This window comes from Callorhinus ursinus, unplaced genomic scaffold (genome assembly GCF_003265705.2).
Source record: "Callorhinus ursinus isolate GAN/ISIS: 27379988/994484 unplaced genomic scaffold, GSC_fseal_2.0 scaffold29, whole genome shotgun sequence".
NCBI classification, from domain to species: domain Eukaryota; kingdom Metazoa; phylum Chordata; class Mammalia; order Carnivora; family Otariidae; genus Callorhinus; species Callorhinus ursinus.
Genome location: NW_027397091.1, coordinates 2,491,833 through 2,512,642, shown reverse-complemented (window position 1 = coordinate 2,512,642; position 20,810 = coordinate 2,491,833). Strand labels below are relative to the sequence as shown.

General features: G+C 47.9%; 1 protein-coding gene across 12 annotated transcripts in view; it reads left to right on the top strand.

Annotated features, from left to right (window-relative positions):
• Nucleotides 1-20,810, top strand: part of SLC23A2 (solute carrier family 23 member 2) — a 134,825-nt gene that overhangs the window by 74,187 nt on the left and 39,828 nt on the right. For all 12 annotated transcript variants that reach the window (XM_025876047.2, XM_073878347.1, XM_073878346.1 and 9 more), the window contains 3 exons: nucleotides 2,899-2,997; nucleotides 10,665-10,781; nucleotides 12,820-12,977. In XM_025876047.2, coding sequence (XP_025731832.1) covers nucleotides 2,899-2,997; nucleotides 10,665-10,781; nucleotides 12,820-12,977 — 374 coding nt within the window. The remainder of the gene's footprint in view (nucleotides 1-2,898; nucleotides 2,998-10,664; nucleotides 10,782-12,819; nucleotides 12,978-20,810) is intronic.

The window sequence follows — 20,810 nt, the reverse complement described above, 5'->3', positions numbered from 1 at the left end:
GATCTCCTGTTTGGTGCTGGTATATGAATTAAAAAAAAAATCACCGAGGTGAAATTCACACAAATGGTTAACAAAATTAACCATTTTAAAGCGAACGATTCAGAGACCTTTCACACATTCACGGTGTTGTGCACCCATCAGCACTGCCTAATTCCAGAACCTTTTCATCCCCCTGAAGGAAGCCCCGTCCCCACGGAGAAGTTGTTCATCTGGCCATGAGTGCAGATGAAGGGGGTTTTTAGCCAGGATAGGACTTTGAATCAGATCTGGGTTTCTTTGATGACTTAGTAACTGAGCGTTGTTGTTGTAAGAGAGTTCATCCTGAGTGTGTGTAAGTCTTGGCGTCTCCATGGGCTGAGCACTGCTATGATAGGACTTGGAGTGTGGCTCTGACAGTAAGTTAGAGTTTCCTGTTGTGGACTTGAACTTGGCTGGGAAGGTGTATCTTGCTGGCAGCTGGTTTTATGGGCAAACAAATGTCCCAAACCTAGGTAGCTTGTGTAAAAACCCGTCTCGTGACTTAAGCGGTAGTTTTAGAAATAAATATTTGAAGTGCCATAAGAAAACGCTGCCCTGTAAAAATTATGTACTAGTTAGTGCAGATCTCTGGCATTCTTTAAAGTAGCCTCATACTTGGGTTATTAATCTGTATAAGAAGTTTAATTTTTCACTGCCTGATTTCTTCAACTGTTTAAAAAAGAAGGGATTGAAATGTCTTTGGACCTCCTCAATCTAAGCTATGCTGCTTATTAGATCTTTAGTCTTTATAATTTCTTCCCCATTATAAAAAGTAGTTGTCCTCATTATAGGAAATTCCAAAATATATAAATGGAAAAAGGTGAAAACGGCCCCACTGATTAAAGACAACCACGATTAATATTTTGGTGGGCATCTTTTTTATTGTTCATTTAAAAAAGCAGCATACAAATAACACACAAATACATGCCGATTATAAAAGACCCCAATGTTAAAGAAGGATTGGGAGTAAAAAATGAAACGTGTGCCCATCATTACTCCTTGTCCGTAGGGTAGCCTTCCTGTTTTTGGTTTGGGGCCTTTCTGCATCCTTTCCCAAGTGTTCAAGACAGAGAGGTTATTAGGATTTTTTTTTAAGCATAATTAGGATAATTCTAGGCTTACTGTTTTGTGACTTTTTTAAGAAACTGTATTTTTTGGAGTTCTTTCCTTGTCAGCACATTAGTTTATTTTTTCTTTTTAATTCTTTTCAATAGCATTATTTTTGAAATGGATATATCTCACAATGTTCACCTTTATTTTTCCCCCATTGGTTGTAATGTCTTTTTTTTTTTTTTTTTTGGATGAACATTTAGGTTGTTTCCAGAGATTCAGCCTTTTAGATATCAGTCATCAGTCTTGAATGCACATACCATTTGCATGGATATTTCCGGAAGATAAGTTTCTATGAGTGCAGTTGGTGGGTCCAGAAAAATGCCTGTTCTGTTCTGGTGCTAAATTACCTTCCACAAAGGCCAGTCCACCAAGAATGTAATCTCTCTGATAACTCCAGAGTAGCTTTCTCCCCACACCTTCGTCAACACTAGATTCATCTTTTGAAATATCCCCCTAATTTATGTTAAAACATGAAAAATTTTATTTCTATAATTTTAAATGAGGTTGGGCAGCTAATCATGTGTTTTAGATACTTAAATTTTTTCCTGTGAGTTGTAGCCTCCTGTCATTTGCCCATTTCCTGTGAATTGTTTGATTGATTTGCAGGTATTCTTTACCAACTACTGATACCGACCTTTGTGGGCTATAGATGTTGCGCTTGTCCATCTCTTACCCTGTCACTCATCTTTTACTTCTCTTTAGTATACTTTACAATACCAGATGCTAAACTTTTTATGTACTTTGTCTTTTTTCTCTGTATTTTATTTTTTTTTTTTAAGATTTTATTTATTTATTCGTGAGAGACAGAGAGAAGCAGAGGGAGAAGCAGGCTCCCCACTGAGCAGGGAGCCCGATGCGGGACGCGATCCCAGGACCCTGGGATCATGACCCGAGCCGAAGGCAGACGCCCAACCATCTGAGCCACCCAGGCGCCCCTTCTTCTCTGTATTTTAAAAATATAGTTGTGCTGCTATTCATGCATAGTTATTTTTCAGGATTAATTTTTCAAGATGGATTCCTAGAAATGGAGCCATTTGGCTACAAGAGTAAAAATATTTTAAGATTCTTGCTACAGGCTTCCAGGACCTAAGATGACTCCACGTGCCTCACCAGGGCAGGCATGAGGGGTGGTGATGAATTCTGCTCCTTCTACTCTGAGGGCCCAGAAGCTAGATTTTTGTCATTAGGAAGAGCCCCCACACCTGTCCATCGCCACACGTTCTCTTCTGTGTGCGCCTGCGCCGGCAGGCTGGTTTACATAGTAACCACAGTGGGAAACGTCAGCACGTCAGCACGTCAGCACGTCAGCACGTTAGGTGATCAGCAGTGCGTGAGTTGCTTTTCCAGGGACGCCACTTAGAATCGCCATCACGCGGTGACTTGGGAAGGGATCTTGACCCAGGCAGCTCAGGATGCTTCCCACCGCCCAGAGACGGCAGCTACGCCTCTCTTGGCCTCGGAGGGCGTTGCGGGCCCCGCTCCCTGGGCTTTCTGTGGGTGCTCCTTCCGGCCTCCGCCTGTGGGACCCGCGGGGCATTTCTCTTCCCCCATCAGAAACACACACGGTCGCTGAAGAGCGCAAACTTGTCCGGAGTTTCCTTGAAGAAAACTCGAAACTTGGCTGATTTGGTAGGCAAAAAACACACAGCTCGTGTCTGTTATGAGCATTACAGAAGGCTTCTGAGGAGAATGTTTCCATTCCATTTTATGAAATGACAGCGGTGTGTGGTGAAGCAGCCTATATATAAATGAAGTGTTTCTCTGCAGGTGGTGATAAATGGAGGTGCCACGTCCAGCGGTGAACAGGACAATGAAGATACGGAGCTCATGGCAATCTACACGACAGAGAATGGCATCGCAGAAAAGGTACGCCCATGCCCCAGCCTCCTCCCTGTGTCCTAGGCCCGGGACAGGGCGTGGCTGTCCTTCTTGGGGGCTGGTCTCTACCCTTCCGAGTGGGTGTGTTCTCTTCATAATGGAAATAGAAGGGATGAGGAGGAGTGGAAGTGGCTTGTTAATTGTCTTGATGGCAGTTAAGGTGAGACCCATATAGAACTCCTTATTTTTAAAGGCCTCATCCAGGATGCTGAGGGAGGTGGTTCCGAGTGTGAGTCTGGACTCAGGGTCTGCGTGCTAATGTGATCCAGATCCCGAGGGAGGTACTTAAGCTCTCTGGGTATCAGGTGCCTCATCGCCAAAATGGGAATAAAAATGTCAGCATCTGTCTGTTCACTTTGTTAGGATTAAATGAAATAGTAACATAGGTGGTTATTAGTATCGATCCTGGGGCGCCTGGGTGGCTCAGTTGGCTAAACGTCTGCCTTCAGCTCAAGTCATGATCCTGGAGCCCCGGGATCAAGTCCCACATCGGGCTCCCTGCTCGGCGGGGAGTCTCCTTCTCCCTCTGCCCCTCACCCCACTCTCGTGCTCTCTCTCTCACTCTCTCAAATAAATAAACAAAATCTTTAAAAAAAAAAAAATCAGTATTGTGCCTGGTACAGACTCCATTGCGGTAAACGAGAATGAGAGAAGCCAGTGTAGACTGTGACAATGAACAGAGTGATGAAAATCACATGCTGAGGCGGGGAGGATCTTTTTTTTTTTTAAATTTTTTTTTTATTTTTTTTTTTTTTGCCTCATCCCATCTCCTTGAGGTCAGTCTGTGTGACCCTATTCATGGAGGCCAGGAGAGGCCTGCCCAAAGAGGATCCAGATGTCTTGATTTCTTTTTTTACTTTGGGTCGGTCACTATGCTTAATACGTGAAAAGTTTGTAGGATATTTCCAGATTGCACGGCAGCTCTAAGACTTCTCGATTTCATTTGAGTTTTGCTTTGTAGACTCTTATTTTTTTATTTTTTATATTTTTTAGAGAGAGAGAGGAGGGTGGGGCCGAGGGAGAGAAGATCTTAAGCAGGCTCCACGCCCAGTGCAGAGCCTGACTCGGGGTTCGATCCCACGACCCCGAGATCATAACCTGAGCTGAAATCAAGAGTCAGATGCGTAAAAGATTGAACCACCCAGGCCACCCCAATTTGGTAGACTTTTTAAAGCACATTTTTTATTTTCACTGTGAAAATTTACTAATTTAATCAGTTTCTATAATGAAGCATTATATTCTAGAACTATATTGTACTTTTTTAAGGTAAGCTCTACACCTCCTGTGGGGCTTGAACTCACAACCCTGAGATCAAGAGGTGCTTACTCAACTGTCTGAGCCAGCCAGGTGCCCCTGGATTGTATTTTAGATAGTGTACACTTAATATTCTAGAAACAGACCACTAGAAAGTTGATACATGCAAATATGGTACCCACGTTGGGTATTAACACCCTAAGTTTACAGTGTAATCACTAAAACGATAAACAAGGAGATTATATTGGAATTCTGGAATAATCAAATTTTTGTGTCTGTGTAGTTTCTTTTTTCCATTTTTGGCTATCTTGACCAATACTGCTTTTTGGTCAAGCTATTATAAATTTTATGGAGGCTAATTAGATTCATGCTGCGATGTTAAAATTCCTGTGGTCTTGGATTCTAAGGTGCTCCTCAGAGTGCAGGAATTCAAGTAGGCGCTGTTGATATGTTGACCGATGGCTCCGTCAGCAGCTGAGACACAGCCCACAGAGCAGGATCTGGGCAGGGAGCCACCACCTGGCCTGCTTGGGTCTCAGCATCCAAGTGCTACATCTTGCAGCAGAGTGCTTCTGAATTCACAGACTCATTAGGCTGTATCCAATTTTCATGTGCTGGGCCCTTAATCAGAGTTTCCAGGGTATAGGCTGTCATGATTCTGGACTTCCTCCTCCATTATCCAGGAAATGATGGACATCTTTTGAGATGAATAGCAAAGAGCGCTAACATTCAGGGCTTTTTAACATCTCTGACAGTACCTTCTACTGGTGCTAGTGAACTCTTGGCAGAAAAAAATGTCTAGCTCATTAATGCTAGCACATTTATGCTAGACATTTATTTGCCTGTTTGAAAGTCTTTTTCACTGTCTCAATTTTGCTACGTTAGTATTTCCTTGAATACTAGTGAGATAGGATATCTTCCTGCTTCGCTGGCCGTGCTTTTCTTACTGTATGAAATGACAGGTTTGGGGAGAACGGTTACCGTGTGTTGAATGGTGCTAATGGTCCAGACCTTGGGCTCTGTGATTCAAGCAACAGGTCACATTTAGCTCTCACCACAACCCGTTAGAGAGGTGCTACCACTATTCCTGTTTTAGAGAAAAAGAAAATGAAATTTAGGTCCCCTGCTGTCTTGAATTTGTGCAAAGAAAACTTCAGAGGATGCTGCCCTTTGGGATCTTGCCTTTTTGAGGGCATGGAAAGGCTGTCTCTGAACACTTGATCGTGAATTAACAGACACTGGGACCTTGCAGGAGAGACAGGAGGAGTGGGGGCCAGAGAGATCACCCCATGTGATCGCCATATTCATGTTTGTTTTCCTAATTATAGTGAGCTATTAGTTGTCGTATATTCACTTACTTTATACAAGACTTGACTTCTGGTGTCTCTTAATACTCTTGAGCTCCTTACAGTAAGTGCTGGTTAATACAGTGTTAGCTACAAGATACCCATCTTGAAATGTGCTCAAAGGAATTTATTCCTGAAGGGACCAGAAGGATAATGCCTTGAATCACGAACCACGAATCTATAAAATAGCATTGGGACCCACGCCCAATATGTTCTGAACTTGACCTCGGTATTACTGGGATTCTTCTATGAGGGATGTTGAAGGAATTGAACTTTGTTTATAGTGAGGGTATTTACCACAAGAATGAATTAACTACAAGTAAACGGTTTAGATACTCCCATTCAAATATCAGCATTTTGTTGCTTTACAGATTCCCCGCAAAATGTGTTTACAGGAGCATGTGTAGTGGTTGCAGTGGTATTGGGCAAATCACTATTAATCACAATTTCAGAAAGTCAGTTGTTTCTGGTAATTTCTAAAGAGCGACTCTATCCTTCTGGGAGGCCGTGTAGCATGGTGGCAAATGCAGCGTTTGTGGACAGCCTGTCTGTTCAACTCCTGGGCGACACGCTCAGCCCTTCAGAGTCTCTACCTCCTCATCTCTAAAATGGGGTTATTACAACACATAACTTCCCAGGGCCCTTGCACGGAGGACAGGGGAATGTAAAATAGCACGAGGTTTTTAGGAAGCAGAGATTGCCAAAATGTGAAAATAGTCACAAGTGAACTAGTTATAATGTGTACCTACTTGAATATCCCTCCCACCTGGCTTGGCACTGGGGTCTTTTGCTGCCCATTGTTTCAACAGCTGTGCAGTTGCAACTGTCACCAAGTTTGTTAAATAGAAGATAAACTTACTTTCATAATGTTGAGATTTATTTTGAAAGTTAAAGACCTTTTTAAACTTTCAGTCCTTATGGATTCTCTTTAAAATTAAGGTACCGGCAGTTCTTGAAAAAGGAAGTTCCCTTGGAACAGATTAGATAAGAATACAGCACTGGTAATTTTTGAAGCTGGAGAGAGAAGGGGTGGGCATTCCATATTTCCAACCTTTGTATATGTTTGGAAAATTGTGTGGTACAAAGATAAGAGAATAATTGAGTCCTACCTTATTGTTGCTACTCTTTGATTCTCTGGTATTGACTGTGGCTGTGAAGAAATCAGGCCAGTCTTGTTTTCTTCTTTTTATCAGCATCTTGATCTTTTTGCCTGTTTTTTGGATTCTTTATTTTTGATACTCAGTAACTTTACTTAGATATGTTTTGATGTTGACCATTCTGGGTCAGTGTTTTCTGGCACCTGGAGTATTTAGCATTAAAAGTCCTTTTACTTTAGGAAGGCTGTCTTGAATTCTGTCTTTTTTTTTGTTTCAGTCTATTCTTTCGGTTTCCTTATTTGAGGGCTCCAATGAGACATATTTTGGATCTCCTTTGCCTGCCTTCTCCAGCTGTCATTTCTCTCTAATCTTTTTTTCTCTTACATTGTTTTTTTTTTTTTTAAGATTTTATTTATTTATTTGACAGAGAGAGACACAGCGAGAGAGGGAACACAAGCAGGGGGAGTGGGAGAGGGAGAAACAGGCTTCCCGCTGAGCAGGGAGCCCGATGTGGGGCTCGATCCCAGGACCCTGAGATCATGACCTGAGCTGAAGGCAGACGCCTAATGACGGAGCCACCCAGGCGACCCTCTCTTACATTGTTTGATTTCTTTTTTTTCTCACTTCAGCCAGTGCCCCTTACTCTGTTATTCATGTCTGTTTTCTCTTGTACTCTTACCACTTCCACTTTTTATTCCTTTTTTAAAAAAAATTCTGTCCAGATTCTGTCAACATGTTTTATTTCTCTTTGTTCTTAAATTTGTTTTAAGGTCTTTAAAAAAAAAAAAATATTTGAGAGAGACAGAGATAGCGAGAGAAAGCACAAGCGGAAGGGGGTGCAGAGAAGCAGGCTCCTCACTGAGGAGGGAGCCTGATGCGGGACTCGATCCCAGGACCCCGGGATCATGACCTGAGCTGAAGGCAGACGCTTAACCGACTGAGCCACCCAGGTGCCCTAAGGTCTTTCTTAATACAGTTGATTGTTATTGAGTTTTCCAAAATATCCGAGTCTGAGCAACATTGGTGGTATCATGGCTGCCTTCCAAAATATCTGAATAGGGGCGCCTGGGTGGCTCAGTTGGTTAAGAGACTGCCTTCGGCTCAGGTCGTGATCCTGGAGTCCTGGGATCGAGTCCCGCATCGGTCTCCGAGCTCAGCAGGGAGTCTGCTTCTCCCTCTGACCCTCTTCCCTCCCGTGCTCTCTATCTCTCATTCTCTCTCTCTTAAATAAATAAAGTCTTTTAAAAAAAAAAAAAAAAACAAAATATCTGAATAGGTTTTCATTAATTAATTGAGTACTTAGTGGGTCTTTGTAATTTGCAAACATATCCTTTAGTTCTTGGAAATTTTTTTATTTCTTCAATTCCTATATTATGTTTTCCTTGTTCTATTCTGACTTTTAAAATCTTATTATTTCTTTTTTTTGAAGATTTCTTTTTTATTTTTAAAGATTTTATTTATTTATTCATGAGAGAGAGAGAGAGAGAGGCAGAGGGAGAAGCAGGCTCCCCGCCGAGCAGGGAGTCCGATGCGGGACTCGATCCCTGGATCCTGGGATCATGACCTGAGCTGAAGGCAGACGCTTAACCGACTGAGCCACCCAGGCATCCCTGAAGATTCATTTATTTAAGAGAGAGAGTATGTGTGAGTGGAGGGGGCAGAGGGAGAGGGAGAGAGAATCTCAAGCAGATTTGGTGCTAAGCCTGAAGCCCAGTGTGGAGCAGATTCCACAACCCATGAGATCGTGACCTGAACTTGAAACCAAGAGTTGGACACTCAACTGACTGAGCCACCCAGGTGCCCCTAGACACGCTTTTTTTTTTTTTTTTTTTTAAGATTTTATTTATTTATTTGACAGAGACAGTGAGAGAGGGAACACAAGCCGAGGGGGAGTGGGAGAGGGAGAAGCAGGCCTCCCACTGAGCAGGGAGCCCGAGGCAGGACTCGATCCCAAGACCCTGGGATCATGACCTGAGCCGAAGGCAAACGCTTAACGACTGAGCCACCCAGGCGCCCCACCTAGACACACTCTTTTTTTTTTTTTTCCCTAGACACACTTTTTTTTTTTTTTAAGATTTTTTTAATTTTATTTGACAGACACAGCGAGAGAAGGAACTTAAGCAGGGGGAGTGGGAGAGGGAGAAGCAGGCTTCCCACTGAGCAGAGAGCCTGATGCAGGGCTCTATCCCAGGATCCTGGGATCATGACCTGAGCCGAAGGCAAACGCTTAACGACTGAGTCATCCAGGAGCTCCCCTAGACACACTCTTAAGAGCAGGATATTCCGTAGGGCACCTGGGTGGCTCAGTCAGCTGACCATCTGACTCTTGGTGTCCGTTCAGGTCATGATCTCAGGGTCCTGTGGTCGAGCACCGCGTCGGGTTCCACTCCATGCTCTCCCTCCCCCCTGCGCTCTTCCCTGCTTGCTTGCTCTCTTTCCCCCTTCCTATTTCTCTCAAATAAACAAATTTAAAAAATCTTTAAAAAGAAAAAAAAAGAGCAGGCTATTCCAAAGATTCTTAGGTTGTCTCCCAATTGCCAGGCAAAGACCAAGACATTTTTTGAAATGTGTGGGGGCTTGGACAGCCCAGGCCTGCTGAGCTAATCCTTTCCTGCACATTAGCATATACCACACTTTTCACACATATGTGCTTTCTCTACCACCCCCACCAACAGATTTTTAAAAGGCATATGCAATCCATTTTAACTCTGAATGCAAATCTGCCAATATCCGTTATTTAGAATGGAAGAAAAAATTCTCTGAAAGGTCACCCTCAGTTCTTGTTTGGATTAGCTCAAATGTCAACTTATATCAGACATTTATTTACCTTTAGGCTTTGAAAGGTGAGGCTGAATTGTACCATTTCTATTGTTCAAGGGTATTTGGCCCCCCAAATCCCCGTCTGCCTCTGCACGGGAAGTCAGTTGACAAACGGAGTCAGTGTCTTTCTGTGGACCATATCCATGGACAAGAGGGCAAAAGTGGGGCTAGTTACAGTCAGAAGGTCATCATCCTTTTTTGTGGAACATCTTTGACTTTTGTTTCTTGTTAGGCGCTTTTTTAAGTTATGAAAGACTTAAAAAAAAAAAAATGCCCATCTCGGATTCTAAGAAATTGTTCATAGAGTTTTAGAACCCAGAGCAGTTTTGAGGATACGTGGGAGAACGTGAGGTTACCTTGAGTTTTCTATTTAGCTGAGAAGTAATGCAGACATTGACTACACTATAATCTAAAATGCCCAGTCTTTGTGAAGATTTTGGCTCAAAAAGCGTGCAACACTTAATATTTTTTAAAAGTCTATAGTAATGGTGGGGGGAGGGAAGAGAAGGGAGGAAAAAAAAAACCCACTGGTCCCCTAAACTACAAATATATCTTTAGTCTGCTCTTAAACAAAATTGGAATCCTCCTATCTGTGTCCTTTTGAATTTTGCCCTTTTCACTCACCATGTGTCTGAGCAGAAGTGTTTTGATAGGAAGGTGTAGGACTTTTTTTTTTTTTTTTTTTTTTTTAAAGTACAAAGATCTTTCTCCTTGCAGAGATGAGGTAAAGTAGAAGGGGCAGATTAGTGCTCTGTTTGAAAGTGGTTAGCATTTTGTAACGCTTTTTCCTTTGGGGCACCACTCAAGGACTGTTCATGCCAAGGTATCACTTTGTGGGCTCAACCTGGAAGCATCCCTCCCTACATAGGGGGTCCCCAGGCATGGAGAGAAACTGAGCAAGCTGGGTGCTCTTGGGGATGAGTCAGTGATAAGGGTTACTGAGCCCCCAAACTCTGAGGACAGATCGTCTCACTGAGTGTGTTGAGCATTACATCAAAGGCAGCCAGGCTTATTTTTGCAAGAGAGTGGCCACCACTTTTATAAAGTTGTTTTTCCGTAACAGTGGCCTATATCGAGTGGAGTTCATTATCGGTTCTCGCTTTTATTAAACAGTTCCTTTTCTCCCTGTCACTCGCAGAGCTCTCTTGCCGAAACCTTGGATAGCACTGGCAGTCTAGACCCCCAGAGGTCGGACATGATTTATACCATAGAAGACGTCCCCCCCTGGTACCTGTGCATATTCCTGGGGTTACAGGTAAGATGGTTCCCACAGGATGTAACCGCCAGCAGACGTTCGATTTGTCTGTCTGGAGTTATTAAAAATTCAATTTTGATTTTTATTTATGGACCGCTTTAAATTACTCTTTTAAGAATGGTGACTGGGACTCATCAGCATCCATTTCATAGTAGTAAAAGGAAGACAAGAACAGGAGGAAGAGGTTGACCCAGGCACGGAGGAAGGAAAATGCCCAAGGAATGAATAAGATGAGTGATGTGGCAGGAAGGAGGAAGGACTGTGGAGATAAAGAGGGGAGAATGCAGGGAGGGAGGGGAGAGAAGTTTTGATCTTCATTCCTAGTCATGCAGTCCAGTCGTGGTCAGTTCTGCCACGAAACATGAGAGACACCTAGAAGTGCCCTGTCGGCCGGGACATACATGGGAGGTTCCGGTGTTCTCTATACGGGAAGGGAGACGGTGCTGCGGTAGAAGCTTCGTCTGCCACGGATTGCCGTGGGAGCACAGTGGGCAAGCCACCAGACAAGGGGGGACCAGGCGGGAGGTGACCCAGGCTGACGCAGGGCTTCTGCATCTTGGGTATTTTTCTCCCCTCTCTCAGTACCCCTTCTCCTCTTAGGGATTAGAGGGGGGACTTTGGAGAAGGGCGTAAGTCAGGAGGCCCTATCCCCCCTGGCCTGTCTCTGCCTTGGTTGTTTTAGCCCAGACTCTCTTCTGAGGTTTCACTTTCCTTTCTTCCTTTCTCAAGTTTAAATGAGCTGTTCAACCTGAGGTATTTCAGATGCTGAGAAAATTGGTCCCATTGCCCAGACAGGTGTAGTCACTTAGAGGTGGGGCTGTCCCTACAGACACCTGATGCTTTGGTCCGGTTCCCAGCACTCTCCGCACCCCTGCCCCCACCTCCCACACAGGCATCAGAGTACTTGGTCACCTGGACTGAAAAGTGTCTAGTAAAGGAAGAGTCACAGCTGAAGGAGCTAAGTGGTCTTTAGCTTGGGCTGAGTATCCTGAATCAGGTTCAGGAAACTCACTTTTGGAAATGTTTATATTACAGATGTCTCTAGAAGAAGTATTCCCTGGTCAGATAGGATCGGGAAACCCTGTGTGTGTCTTGCCTTTCTTGATGATCCGCAGTGGTCTTCAGCTTGTGAGCAGCTCTGCGAAGTCCTGAGCAGGAACGTTCTGTTCCCGGCCTGGAACACCTAATAGTGTTGTAGAGTGGAGCATCAGGCTGTAGGCAACCCATTTTGGCAAACATAAGCAGAGACGGGAAACTGGGGAAGGAAAGTAGGGAGTTTGCAGAACAGAAGTGGGACCTGAACAGACGGACCTCTGGGAGGAAGAGATGTGAGCAGTGAGCACCAGGAATGTCCTGCCAGGGGCCCAAAGAGTGGGGGCTGGGCCCGAAAGGAGGAGGAGGAGTGGGGGATGGGCACTTTCTGGAGGGTTCCCACAGCTCCCACACACCCATAACCCTTCCCTGATGGTAGTCAAACAATGCTAGACCCTAGAAAAAGATGGGAAACACCCTGTGCATTGAAACTTGTGTAATCTTAATCCACAGGCCGGAGAGAATTAAAAAAAATAAAAATAAAAAAGGCAGACTGATTATCTTAAGAATATAGATGTAGAATGCCACATAAAATATTGGCAAATCACATCCCAGAAGACAAACCTAGCATGACTAACGAGGGTTTCAAGAATGGTCCCATGCAGCACAGTTCATGTCAACAGATGAGAGAAAAAAGATCTCAGATTTTAGCAATCGATGCTAAAAAAGCATTTGAGCAAAGCAGATATTCCCAGTCAGAGTTACGTAAATAAAACCTCACCTGTGCAGTCCTGGACTCAGGTAAACCGTTAAGACAGAATGGGGAAACGCTGAAGAAGAAAGAGGATTTGGCACAGGTTAGGCAGAGGTGTTCTGTACGCAGAACACCAGAGATTCTTCCCCGGGGGCCATTTTTATAGAACAACATTGGGCTCAGTTCGGATGGGATCAGACGGAAACACGAGGAAGCTTTGCTGTCTCCCCGACCACCTCCTGTCGTCCACAGCACTACCTGACCTGTTTCAGTGGCACCATCGCTGTGCCCTTTCTGCTGGCCGATGCTATGTGTGTGGGGTACGACCAGTGGGCCACCAGCCAGCTCATCGGGACCATTTTCTTCTGCGTGGGAATCACAACCTTGCTGCAGACAACGTTTGGATGCAGGTGAGATTGGGGTGCTGAAGCCCCCTGAGGCATGGAGCAAGGCCACTCCCCCAGGGCTGCTTGGGAGGACTGGCTGGAGCTGGCAGGGCGTGGGGCGTCCTAGTGGCCGTGGCCCATCCCCACCCCCGTGTTTCTTTTCTTGGTGGAGGGCTCTGCCCTGGGCGAGCTGGCGACTCCGACTCACTCTGCGCTCCTTCCAGGTCCCCGGCGGGCGGGGTCTCGTTCTCTCCAGGACCCCCTTCCACCTTGCTTCCTTTAGTTCAGACCTGACCGCTCCGCCCGGGCCCACTGGGTTTCCCCGCCTTCAGGGCTGGTCTGCTCTCTACTCTGTCCCCCCAGCCGTCTTGCTCACCTTGCGTCTTCCTCCGTGCTGCCAGGCTGCAGCCCCACTCCATGTGTAAAATCTGACTGTGCCCACCCTGAGGCTTCTCCCTTGCTGTCTGTCCCGCCGCCCCCCCCCCCCCCCCCCTGCCCGCCTCTGAGCCCTGCACTCGCCCTGCACTCGCCCTGGGCTGAACTCCTGCCCGAGCCCGCTGGTTCACCCTCCTGTGCTTGTGCTCCTCAGCAGCCAGTAAACCCTGCTCATCCGCCCGGCTTGCCCCTCCCCCTCTGGGAAGCATCCCTGTCTCCCCAAGGCTCCCGTAGTTGGGCTCCGTTGAATCCCCACACATGCATCTTGTGTACCGTCTTCCAATGTGGCTCTTAGTCCACTTTGTCCTTTTTTGTTTTTGTGTCTTTTCCCACTGGATTGTGCTCCCCTCATTGGTGCCAGGGCTCTGGCTGGTTCACCTTGCATCCCCAGCCCCCAGCTTAAATGGGTGTGGAGCTGGCACAGGAAGGAAGAGAACCGTCCTTGCCTGCCTCCTCCTGCAGGCCGCTCGTTCCTCTCCTCTCTCCTCTTCCACCCTCATCACGGTACAGCCTCCTCCTTTGCCCCTGGCTCCACTCACAGCGGGGAGCCTGCTGAGGCTGGACCCTCTCTTCCCAGCAGAAGGGCAGCAGAGTACGCTTGGGAGTTCTGTCCCCTGCCCCGTTAGAGACAGCCGGAGGAGGGCTTTGCCTTCCCTGCCGGGGGCGGGGGCGGGGGGGACAACGACAAGAGGGCAAAGCTACAGAAGGTAGCTTGAGAATCATGGGCTGTATTCTGAAGAGTCAGAATCCTCAGGCCCTCAAGAGGGTTGCCCTTCCTTGGGGACAGGAGAAGTACGGGAAGGGCTGTGAGCAGAGTTAAAGTGTTCGGCTTTGCTGTGCAGGCGACGTCCTGGGAAGGGATAGGGCAGCTCCCTGGCAGGTCTGCCAGTGGATGGAAGGCTGTGGGGGCTACCCAGCTCTTGGAGTTGTCCAAACCTAGCCCCTGCAGGACTGCCTGCAGCCACCATTCTGAGCACCTCCCTTACCCCAGAGGGACCATCTCCATAGAGGATCTGTGACGGGGGGGGGGGGGGGGGGGCAGGGTGTCATTGACCTGCGACGGGGAGGGGATGTGTTCTGGGCATTCCAAGGAGCGCTTGAGATATTTTCTTAGAGCCAGGTAGATAAATTTGGCTGGCAACATCTTTCAGTCTTTGATAAAGCATTCAAGGTTCTGCATTTCAAGTCCAGAGTGTATTATAAAGCTTTTGTTGACTGACTCGGAGCCTTACCTTGTACACAGGCCACTGGTTCTCTGGGGAGTTGGGGTGGGGGGGGATTGTTCTTTTTCTGAACAGCTGACTCATTGGGGAACTCATAGCACAAACCATCTGTATATTGGGCAGTGCTTATGGTTGAGAATTGCTGGTTGATCGGAAAAGCAGAGGGAATGCATGTCTTTATTGTGGTAAAATATTCAGTGTGCAGCTATGCCCTGGTCTTATGCCAAGGAGGCTAGTCCTGACTGACAGTTGAGCCTGGCAGCAGCAGGCACAGTTGCCTGCTGGTGACGTAGAGGGGAGGGTGGGGGCCTTTGGGTGAGAACTCTCAGTTATGGAAGGGCACCCATTCAGGACCGCCTTGCCCATTCTCGGGGCACAAGAGACCTAAACAGAACAGCTTGGGTCTGTGCACCCTCACCCCCGCTCCCAGCAGTTGAGCCGAGAAAGAACAGGAGAGGGCTTTGAAACACCTGCTGGCATCGCTTGGGGACCCAACATGCAGAGCTGCAGTGTGTATGCGCGGGCAGACATGCAATACGAGGGCATGTCTGCATGCTGTGCCCAAGGGGCTTGGTGAGTGTAGCTTTCTTTGCTCTGTTTCACGGGGGGGGGGGACCGGGGGGAGGTGTCAGGAAAGCCCCACCCATGTCCCTGGGTGGTGTGAGAAACTGTGGGTCCCATCCTCACTGCAGTGTGGCCGTGTGCCTAGCTGTAAATTGGGAGGTGGGTGTCACGTCTGCCAACCACGTTAGTGAATTTGTGCTGCTGAGGCAGGATGATGTGTGTTGAGGGGCTTTGGTGTGGTTTTGTCTTGGGATATGGGTTTCCTATGGCGGTCACAGTGTGCGCTGGTGTCCGTACTCTTAACCTGGGAAAAGAAGAGAAAAGTACTGACCTGTTCCACAGATCCGCAACGAACAGTTTGTGTATGAGGCACTGGGTGACTGGACCCAGTAATGGAGGTTGTTGAGGTGAGCATGTGCTGTGAAGCATGCGGGGCAGCCACCTGCACCTTTGGGGATTTGCAGTGATGTCCCAGGGATTTGAAGGGAGAGTTCTGGGGGAGGTGACAGCATGTGAGATGGGTCTTAAAGACTCAGTGGGCTCCTGGTCCAGGAGGGTTGAAGGAGCATTTTCCATCGTGGGAAGGGCAGGGGCAAAGGCAGGAAGTCAGCCTGGTGAGGTTCCCCCCCCCCACCCCTTGACCAGAGGCCGGGTTGTGGGCCAGTCTCTGATGCATGGGCGTTATCAGCGGGGCAAGGGAACTTGCTGGGGCTCCATTGGCAGGGCACATGCTTACGGGGCTGTGTCTCGAAAGACATTACTTGGGTGCAGTGTGGAGGGGGTGATGGGCCAGATTCAGGGCATCAGGGATATCTAAGAGAAAGGCAGTGGGGATCCATGCAAGGATTCTGGAGGGGAAATAGGAAGGAGAATATTAGGGTCCTTGCGTGGGATGAGGTAGCTAGCCAGGGGGCAGCCGGGAGAGACAGAGACAGAGTGTGTGTGTGGGGGGGGGCATTGAATGATGAGTTCAGCTGTAGCCTGCGTTCTGGAAGTCCGTTCTTGCTTTTGATCCTAAAATGGAAAGAAAAACACGGGTGTGTCTTGTGCGTCTTGATTAAAGAATATGACTGAATGAATCTGAGTAGCTGCCTTTGGTCCTGGGGAGAGTTGGGGGACCAGCCCACCCCATGATGTCACTCCCTTGGGTTCCTGGCCCTCCTTGTACTGGGTTAACTCTTGCTCTCCTTCTCTGTGCTGACAGCACTTTTTTCTTGCCTGGGATCCTTGCCTCTAGTGCTGTGGATTCCAACTCTGCAAAGCCTTAAGCTGTTATTGATACATTCTTTTCAGTGATGGATTGTTCACTGTATATTTGAGGGTCTGCTGAGCACAGGTGAACTGAGATGGTGAGGTGGGTGAGGGGCGTTTCCCCCTCCCTGCCTGGCTGGTCACCATCTCTAGGGTGTGTTTGCTGCACCTCTGTGTTCGAGTGTCCCATCTCCCTGCGTCCTCTGCATCTCCCACCCGCTTCGCCCTTTCCACTGGAGCTCTGACTTGTCTCATCCCCGCTCTTCCCCTCCTTCCACTGGGCCCCAGGGGCCAGGTCTCCCCTCTCCAGTGGAACCATCTCCTATGCCCTTGGCCCGTTTCTTGTCGGTTGAGTGAGAGAAGAGCAGAAATCCCAAGAGTGGCCAGATACCCCACTGCCTCCCCTCCACACCCCTTCCTCCAGTATTTCCAGCAAGCGAGGCGGGTGGTCACATCTCAGCGTGAGGAGCCAGCCATGGTACTTGGACACCTGGCTCCTACTCAGGATGGGGTGGAGGGTGAGCATCCTAGGGTCTGTTCCAGAGGCTCCCCGAGGTGATGCTGCCAGAGCTGGCCGCTTCGCCGGTGCTGGCTCAGATAGAGTTGGGATGCACGTGTCAGGTGTTTAATGTGTATGGTTAATTTGGCAGTGCAGTGATGTTGCTTTAATGGATAAATAAACAGTAAAAGTGAAATATTACCGTTTTAAGGAAAACTAACTTAGGATTGCAACTAGTAAAGGTAATTGATGTATTTAAAAAAAATCAAGTTGTTAGATATTTTAATGATGAACTGTAATCCTGTGGGCAGTCAGAACCTACAGTACTCAGTGTAAGCATTAGCTGAAGGCATGTGGCAAATAACGGTTTCTTTTCCCTTCACACATGGGGGAGTGCAGCAAGCACAGGAAGTTAGTTGGACTCAGCCCTCTGATCTTGGGCAGATGACCTCCCCAGCTCTGTTTCCTTTTGTGAAAATGAGAGGCGGCTCTTCTGAAGGTGACCTGTACATGACATTTTGCCATTATTGTGCAAATAGATTATTACAAGCCTCCTAAAGTTCCTCTGAGGCGTTGTGGATTATGAGTCCTATGAAAGATCTTTTAGTTCTGCTGGATGCTAATGTGGACCCTCATTATAGGCTGTGAATGATCATCTTAACAGACTTGTGTATTTACTTCCTGATCATGACAGGATCAAAGAAATAGATAAAGCAGTTGAGGCAGCAGGGATGGCCAGAGTGGGACAGTGCAGGCGTGGGGTGGGGGGAGGCGGGGGTGCTGATGGAGTCGGGAGCGGGGTGTATTCCCAGTGTCCCAGCTGTAAGGATCGTAGATGGCCTGTGCATGTGTGTGTTTGCAGTTTAGTGCCCATTTCCTTAGGCTTAGAGCAGAAGGAAGAGTTTCATGTTCAGCTTTCATGATTTCTAGGACCTATTGTCAGACCATGTGGTGTCTGAGTTCTGTACATGTCTTTGCCTATTCTCCCCACATGTGCTGAGTACCCTGTGCTCCATTGCACTGGATGCAGTGGGTGCACAGGCCCTTCACTTTGAGAAAGCTGGGAGGACCACGGGTCTAAAGCAGAAGACAGAGGAAAGTATCAATGTCCCTGACCTGTGGGCTGTGACCAGGTTGTCCCTCCTCCTCATTTCACACAGGCACCCTGGTGAAGAGTGGTGCGCTGTTCCTGGAAACCTGTTTCAGGCCATTAAAATAACCAAAAATGGTTGGGAACCAGTGGAGCAGATGCGCGCCTTTGCATGAGCTCCAAGTGCCAGCTTTAGGGTGCTGTGCAGGGAAGGCTCCTTTGGGGGCATGTCGCCCCAGGCGGGGCTGGCTGAGGCCACTGCTTGTGTGCTGCAGACCCTCCTCCCTTCCCTGTATACCTTCCCGTGCAGGGAGTGCTTTCCTTTCTTCCGGGGACCATGACTGTTGGGAAGTGGCAGTCATGGGTCTCAGCCCCTGATGCCAGGTGACTCCTGTGGCTTTAGTGCTTCCCAGAGCCTCTGCCTGCTGGGGGCAGTCATTCCACTGCCTCCCTCCTCCCACCCTGGTTTTTCCTTCTTCCTCCTGCCCTTTGACCTTGACCCCCTGCACTTCGCTTTCGACAAGGCCTTCATTGTTGAGTTGCCTCAGGTGAGGTTTCAACAGTTCTCATTTTGGTTAGTTTGTGATGTCAATCCCGGGAACTCCTCAGGCTTGTTCCAAGAATTAATGCAGAGCTTTGAAATCCCGAGAGATCAGGGCAAGTTTGTTCAGATCCCCCCCCCCCCCCCCCCCCCCCCCTGTTAGCCAGCTGGCAGCGGTGTTGCCTTCCTTGCTTCAGGGAGGACTCAGCTGATGCATTACCTTGGCTGCTGCTGCCTCCTAAAACAGAGGCCAAGTCTCGGTACAGCGCTGAGCTTCCCAGAGCCCTCACCCCTCACCCTGGGTGTCACTGCAGAGCTGGGGGTGAAGGAGGACCCTTGAACCCTGCCCCTCATGTGCCACACCGACCTTCCCCATGGTGTGGCAGGTGCTGTGTTTCGGGGTTACCTCAAGAGGCGCCTGGGGCCAAAGACTGGGGAGGCCTCACTCTGCGCTTTCCCACAAAAGAAAAGACTGCAGGTGGGCTGGCCCCTTCCCAGAGGAGTCCCTCCAGTCCTTCACAGGACTGCTGCAGGCATGCAGAGCCTTTCTTTGCTGAGAAATGGTAGGGATTGGGCCAAGAGCATCCTACTAACTGGTGCGGCAGCCTGTTCAGTAACCAGATTGTCTGTCCTGAAGAGGGCGCTCCCCTGTCTCTCACCTCCCTGAGTTCTTGGGGCCTGTCCGTGGTATGTGCTCACTGAGTGCCGCAGGATACCTCCAGCTCTCAGGTCTGGGGCTTTGAACTCTTAACTGTTCATAAAACTTACAGAGGTGGAGGGAGGCAGTGATTAGATTGGGGATGGCGGGGGATTGGGATGTCTGCCACATCGTTTCCGTATATGTATTTGTGGTGTACGTGCAGTTTTTTGAACTACTTTAAAGTTGTAGATAACATGCCTGCTCACCCAAAAACACTCTCCTAGGACTGAGGATCCCCTGTGTGACCCTTTACCACACCCAAGAGCAGTGTCGTTCCACTATACCATCTAAAATGCATGCTATTTAATTTCCCAGGTTGTCCCTAAAATATCTTCCATGTCTCCCTGATCCCAGATGCAGTCCAGGTCATGTGGCACATTTGTTTATTGTGTCTGTCTTGGTCTCTTAATAATAAGCTGTCCTCCCATTTTTCCTCCATAGTGTTGCCTTCCTAAAGCGCCCAGGCCAGTTGTCTTGTTGAGCATCCAGTGGTCTGAATTTGTCCGATTGTGTCTTTGAGGTGGTATTTGAGTTTTTACACAATCCCCCTTCTCTGTTGTAAACTGGGGGATGGGGCCAGAGGCTCAGTTGATTCAGGGTGAACATGTTTGCCAAAATGACCTTGCGCTTGACAGTCTTTCATATTCTGTCACAGGAAGCAGGCATGTAGTAGCAGGTTGCAGGGTTTTCCCCTAAATAAAAAAAAAATGTCCATTTAACTCAAATTTTGGGTAACAGGTTACAGAACTAGGAGCCAATGAGAACTTGAAGGTAATGACCTTGGAGGGAGCTTTGCCTCGGTCCCCTAGCCAGCTGTATTGGGGAGCTTTGGCCTCAGAGCAGGCCTCACTCCTTTTCCACTGTTTTCCAGCCTTGTGACCTTGGACAAGCCGCCTGGTCTCTCAAAGCCCCCTTCCCTCATCTGTAAAATGGTAATTAATAATGGTGAAATGGTTAGCTTCAAATGAGATAATGCCTGGAACCTGTCCACACCTGCCTGTTTGCTTTCATTATTTTAGTGGGCCTTCTGGAAGGGGAAGGAGGCAGGCGGATGCAGGGGAGGTGGGAGGTGGGGGTGGGGTGCAGTGGGCAAGGGCTAGCTGTCTGGCTGAGCAGCATGTCCTTGATGCATATAGCAGTTGGTTGAGTGCACTCCTCGGCCACACTACCAGCATCCTCTGGCCAGGATGGGCCCCTGAATCTGTCTCAGGCCATCAGAAAATGATTAGAGCACTTCATCCACTCCCCCTGTGCCCTGGGCACCTGCCATCTCTCCGCTGAGGCTGCCCTAGGTTAGCTCCTTCAGCACTGGCTTTTCCAGGTGATTCCCCTTTCAGTTGACATGCTGTTTCTCTGTGAGGATTTCAGATGCTCCCGGAGACTAGGAGACAGGCAGAGTCCTCTTAGTACATGGGGGAACTTAACAAGTTCAGTTCTCCACAGAAGTGTTTTAGGCTAACAAACTCTTGACTGGAAATAGTTGATACTATCATGCTTCACATGTAGGCAGAAGAAAAGGCAGAAGACATGAACAGATCACAGAAAAGTCCTTCT